At 38.7% G+C, this 6,403-nt stretch overlaps 1 protein-coding gene and 1 pseudogene across 1 annotated transcript; one reads left to right on the top strand and one right to left on the bottom strand.

The window, feature by feature from the left end:
* Window positions 1–395: 395 nt before the first annotated feature.
* LOC145469266 (uncharacterized) lies at window positions 396–1,945 on the top strand (annotated as a pseudogene).
* On the bottom strand, window positions 1,826–5,682 carry LOC145469116 (uncharacterized). Its single transcript, XM_081452793.1, has one exon. It carries the CDS (start codon window positions 5,673–5,675, stop codon window positions 3,963–3,965), a length of 1,713 nt encoding a protein of 570 aa, XP_081308919.1. The 5' UTR covers window positions 5,676–5,682; the 3' UTR covers window positions 1,826–3,962.
* Between the last annotated feature and the right edge of the window lie 721 nt (window positions 5,683–6,403).

The raw sequence follows: 6,403 nt of genomic DNA, 5'->3' as shown, positions 1-6,403 counted from the left end.
AAAAGCAGTGCATACACACATTGTTTTTTCATGGATTTTCACTCTCATTCACACGATATACCTCCATTACAGATCAGTGGCAGATCTAGACCTTCAGCTAAAGGAGGAGGGGGAGGAGAGCTGTTTTTGTTTGTGTGTGTTCACTTGCCACCTTTTCTTCCCTCTGCATTTATTATTTTTTTTCACTCAAAATAGGGGGGGTAGGCCCCCTGTGCTCCTCCCCTAGATCCATCACTACAGATGTCTTGTGCATGTCATTCAAACCTAGGAGTTGCACGTGGGTTTAAGGAGGGGTGTATGTAGGAGGGGGTGGGTTGAAACTGGTTAAGGGTCCATACCTACATGACAATTTCACACTGTTTAAAATGAAATTTATTGCTTAATTCTTGGTTATTTTGAATATGCCTCTTCGCACCACAGATGGTCAGTCCACACCCTCGGTTGTACTTTCACTAGTTGGTAATACAACTGATTTCTTGTCAACTTGTCTTCTGCTTTTACCACCACAATATGTCGTCATGACCTATTTTTCAAGTACCATGGCTTTCATCAATGGAATACAGGTAATTATATAGAATGAAACTACTTTTATGCCGATACATTGTACGGAAATGAATTCGGGAGCCCTCTGTGGTGTCGCACTAGTTTGCTGAGGATGAAATGATGTACAACAATTAATCAACTCGTGAATTGGCATTTCTTGGTCACTTATACTGGGGCGGTTTTAATAGAAACTCAAAATAAAAGTTAATTGTTAACAATGTCCATAGTAATTAAATTATCATTTTCAGCAAGGTGGGGCGAAAAAGGCGCCCACGGCTGCTAAGCGAAACTACATAGCATAAATGTCGCTCCGAAAGATGGCGATAAGGGAGCGGAGGGAGGGAAAAATGTTTTCGCCAAGAGATATACTCGCTGTGATGGTGAAAGCAAGAGGGAATAATTGAAAATGCGACCAGTCTTTTATACTGGCGAATAGATAACACCCTTGAACATGATTGGCTGTTATGTCACATGACAGACCACCATCGGATCGACAAATATGTGCCATGAATACAACAGGTCAATTTATCGACATAAATAACATCATGCCTTGGCTTGATGTTTGTTTATATTATGAAAGATTTAAAAATAAGTGAAACACAAAAATGGCTACAAGCCTTGTAAAAACAAAAAGAAAAAAAAGTAGCGAAAATGAAAACTCAAAATTTTGTGAACCCAAAGCTTATTTAAGTAACGGTACCTTGCTAATTTTCCATTCTGTTTGGAGCTTTACCATAAAATTTCTACGCTTTAAAAACCACGACTTACTGGCTTGAGTAGTTGTTGGTAATTCGTGTGAAACAACTTGTTTCTGGAAGCACACCATCTAATCATTTCAACGAATGCACATGCGCAGACATTTGGCCTTTGTGCTCATCACGCGACACTCTCCTGTTGAGCTAAAAGTAGAAATGACGTCAATCTTTTTTTTCGTAAAATGGGTTATCTGGTACCCTAAGCTTCAACCGAAAAAGAGTGCTGTCACGCGCACAACATACGGCAGCCACAGGAGTCTGGACGAGGATGCACTGGAAGCGAATGACTGCGAACAAGTTTCTCTGATGGCCGACGAGGAATGCTCGGTGGAAGAAGTCGCACATTTGTTAGACCGAATTTCCAATCTCGTGCTAGACTGCGCGATATTCCGTTCCCGCAGCGGGTTTTTGTAGTTTTTCTTATGCTGGCTCTGGTGGTTTTCAGGTGTGCATTTGTGTGAACACGAAGGGTGCGCTGGGAATTTTCGCGCCAATTTCGGTCGCGGTCGTTCTTTTTGGCGCGTTTTAGTATCGGAATTACCGCGAGGGCCGGTTGTAGTTTGCAGACTCTGTATCAGTGTGATCAACCTGTGCAGTCCACGTGACTAACTCGTGATACACTTGCTGAATGGAGAGCACTCTACTAATTTAATGTCTATTCAAAGAAGGGCAGTGTTCTTTGCCGATAGGAATCTTTGAAGGGAAAATTCCTGTGATACGATCGATCAAATGAAAATCCTAATGATTGAACTATTTGTATGAATTGGGAGTTTAGATCCCATCAATACTGAGATCTTTTCTTGAAGGATCAACAGCTATAGACGGCCTAAACCGTCAGTATTTCCGAACATGACCGATACTCCTTAACTGAGTTGGTCAAAGAATTCAAGTCAACAAATTTGCTACGATTAGGTTAAAAAACGATGCTACATATGGTCATTGGGAGAACAAGCAATTTAAAATGCTCAAAATGCGAGGAGCGCGGCTGTAGTGATGTCACGGCCTTTTCCGGTCTATAACTGGGAATCAAGTAGTCATGGCCACTCAGCAACAAGTTATTATTTGACCTTATTTATACTAAGACACTTGATTACAGAAGTTTTAATAAATGTAAAAATAATTGTTTTATTTAACGTAGACTTAAACACTTTTCGTGATGTGCCACGCGGTTCGCCGGTAGTTTCGCCAGTTCGTCGTTTCACCAAGTTACTGCAACACCCATCTCTCAGGAGTTTGTTCTTTTTTCAGAAATTCAGGCTAACCCACCATTTATTCGCCGTCTGTATTCCGACAGATTGTTGGGTGATAACTCGAGAAACAATCGTGTAGCAAGGGTGGATAACATCATAATTCAAGACAGTGCAGTCATTCAACAACAACAAATACCGGAACCGCTAGGATTTCTCTTGATACAAAAACACACTTTTATCTCGAACAGAAAATCCATTTTTTAACCACTTTATCCTTTAATATCAGCACTATTAGAAATGTTTATGCATTCTAGAATAATACCATTGCCTCGGAAAATTTCAAGATGAATACAATATATCTTTTATTGTACATATTTCACCTTTTATTGACCACATTCAATTTTAATAATTTTTATTATTTTATTAACATTTTTTACACGGCCCCACAAGCTATATTAGCTTTAAAACCCACCGTGTTTACATAAAAGATGTTGTTGTTGTTTTTGTAAATAAGTTTATGAATCTGTAATTCTTTTTTTTTTTTGGTACGGTTCTCAGTTGCACAGTTCTGTGAAATGATCTAATCGTACTACTACTTTGTTTACAAGTTCTTCGTGTATTTTGATTGAGAAATAATGAAAGTATCATTAGCATAATAGGTGCAGATAAAGAACTAACACATATGTAAACTAAGAACACTTGGAACAACATCAATTTACTGCAATTAAGGGAAAATAATGGTCCATTATTTTGTCTTGTCTACCGTAATAATTCTTACGACTCTAATACATAAAGTTACATAAGTTACATAAATTTTCAACTAGTCACAACTATGAGTTGTAATATTTAATTTTGTTTAAGACGATGGTAATACCGTCAATTTTGTCCTTTACCCGAATCATGACTTTATTGTCCGGCCTTATTGTGATGACTACAGAATTTGTAAATGTTTACACAGTTATGTGCAATGAGCAAATAGTACTTTGCCCAATTCCATGTTAACAAGTTATTTGTATATTTTGATTGTGCAACAGTATAATGCACCTATCTGGAAAATAACATTAGCATAAAAATCGTGGTCAACAGATAAAACATTTTCAAGATGTGAACTAAGAATATTAAGAAACTCTTATTTAAGAACTAGAACTCTCATGCAAGAAGAACATTAACCTACTGTTATAATTTCTCACGATCCTAAGACATAAAAACTAGATAAATTTCTAAGCTGGTAACCTCTAAGTTAGAATATTTGATTTTTTCGGAAGATGAAGGGCCCACCTTCCATATGAACTTTTGCCAGAATCATCACTTTTCTACCGTGGCTATTTCAGTGGCTTACTACCTCTGAAAAAAAAAAAAACTAGACCCAAACTTTCGACAAGCTTATTATCAAATCTCGCAACGGTTGCAACTTTTTGCCATCCACGTTTAATTTTAAAACCAGATCTTAAAGGAAGATGGTAAACGTGACAAATCACTTCTCTGACAATCCCTCAAATAAGGACTCCTGTGGCTTCAAAAGTTTTCGGATAATATGCATTGAAGAATTGAAACTCAGAGTCAAAGTGAGGCCAAGTGCTACAGTGCGAAGAGCAGTGAGTTTTAAGTTGGTAAGGGCACCTTGAGAATTGAGAATGAAATAAAACACTGCTACTATGTCACTTTCAACATAAGCACAGATCATACATACACTGATGTAGAACACATACCTTGTGACAATTTTGTGCATGTTGAGGATGATAATGAAAAGAAAATTGCAAACTGTGCACGTTAAATTGTAAACTGTAAAAAAGATAAAGTTCCTCATCAAAAGTTCGTCACTGAGAGAACAATAGGGTATGATCACACATAAGACGAGCAAATACATGTTGGATGAAAACCAATCACTTCGAATCAACTTTAAAAAGTTTGTCGAGACGGTCCAAGTACTCGCACTATCAAACCTACTGTACATGAAAAAACAAAAGATTTGAAAAAGTGGCCACCAGACAACGAGATAGCATGCTATATAATCTGCGTCATATTTTAGCCACATATCTGAATTGGGTTTATTCAAATATTCTAGAAGGACTTCCCAAAAATTCCTTGGTCGATAATTTTCATTTAAATCAAATCGAAAAAAAGACCACCCTCCACTTGATATACCTACAGGGAGCGCTGCTAGAGTGACAATCGTATAACCAAGACCTACTACAGAGTAGCGAATAATTCGTCCAAATGTCCTCGCCAAACGCATCATAATACTACAACGCATGTTGTCACTTGTTCTTAAATTACTGTCAGAGTTGTTTGTAACCATAAGAGGTTGTAAGTCATCTTCATTTTCCTCACCAATGATGTCTCGTATGTTCTGTTCCTGACTCTCCTCAACTCTTGTGACTAACTGCGCACTTTCCTCGTTGCCAGCTGCAGACTCCTCGTCGACTTGTTGTGCTGTCGTCGCACAACAGAGTTTCTTCTTTCGTCTTAGCCATTCGAGTGTGATAACTGGGCCCAAAAGAAACCAGTAATAAAGTTTCTCTACGTATTTTTCCAGGTTGCGTAGCTCGTCAGGCCCTTGTTCAGTTTCTATGATGCTTACAATTGTTTTGTCTACACCTTTAAGGAAATCATAGCCGGCATAAACAGGATTGTAAGCATCTGATTTCGTGTTATTGAAACAATTCCCAGCAAACGCAAAGGGAATCAATTTCTCCTCTTGAGTACGAGGTTTTGTTACATTTCCACAATATCCTCCGCCAAAATATATCAGCACAGAGTATCCTGCGTTCTGTGCATTGAGTAATAGATCTCCACACGAAAATGCAGTGATTGAAAATGGATCCTTTAAAAAAATGACGAGAGCGATTTTGTCGACATGTATTCTTGACTTGCGTACATCAACTAGAGGTTGAGATGCATTGGCCAATTTGGAAAGCACTGCTAGACCAGTCAAGCGAGTATCTTGGTCCTTGCTAGTTTTCGATGCTTGCAGAAACGATTCTATCGAAATATAGTCATCTAGAGCTGGAGCAAAAGCACTCTGGAGATCACAAACCACTTCCGGGACGATTTGGAGCGATAAAGTTGTTCCTCTTTGTGGGGAATCTGGACGGCATAATCTAATTGCTCTGACATAATAAAATGCGCAAAGAGTCAGGAAAGAGAAGCAGAGAGAACCAACAATGATCAAGCATTTGCCTAACATGCTGACTTTTAACGCTGAAGTGATAGTACCGAAATTTGATATTGAAGAGAGATGGCCAACAAAGGACCATTACCCTTCCGCTGACCGAAAACAGTAGGCTGATTTAGCAACAGGACGGGAACGTCTGATGACGACTGCAGGGCGCGCGGAATAACTGGATTCTGCTCTAATTTGACCATATTTGGATATTTCTACTGCGCGCGCCGTCGTCAAGTGACGTTCCCGTTCTCTTGCTAAATCAGCTTAGTACAAGGCGCGACGTGCTTGCAATGGAAGTATCAAAGTATCAAATGTAAGCAGAGTCAGATCAAATTTTCAACATTTATGTTATCGAGTTTTCTACGTCAAACACGTCTTGTACTTCTGGGGATGTCGCTTATTTTACGATCAGTGCTTCAGTTACTCCTCACAACAATACTGACCGCCGTAATTTAACCTACTTGCATCATTTCTCCGAAAGTTCCTCAAACAAGGATTCCTGTTGCCTCACAAGTTTAATGATTCTGTGCAATTAATACTTGAAACTCAGAGTCATAGTGAGGCAGATCAGAGGAAATGGCGTTCAGGAAATCATAAGTAAGATGATAAATTAGTAGAGTCTATTTAAATCTCGAGAGACACGAGGTTTCCTGTTAAGATAATTTTCGTTTACTGTCAGTGAGGCTGTCTGTACAGTGGATTTCATTCAAAACTTTAAGCATCAAATTCGGAGTGAGAACACGGTTCAG

The sequence above is a fragment of the Orbicella franksi genome, chromosome 15, assembly GCF_964199315.1.
Source record: "Orbicella franksi chromosome 15, jaOrbFran1.1, whole genome shotgun sequence".
Lineage (NCBI taxonomy): Eukaryota > Metazoa > Cnidaria > Anthozoa > Scleractinia > Merulinidae > Orbicella > Orbicella franksi.
Note: the sequence above shows the minus strand (reverse complement) of the source record. Positions and strands in the feature narration are given on the sequence as shown.

What these genes read in the sequence shown, in the direction of transcription:
- LOC145469116 (XM_081452793.1), bottom strand. Translation starts at nt 5,675, where the DNA reads ATGTTAGGCAAATGCTTGATCATTGTTGGTTCTCTCTGCTTCTCTTTC.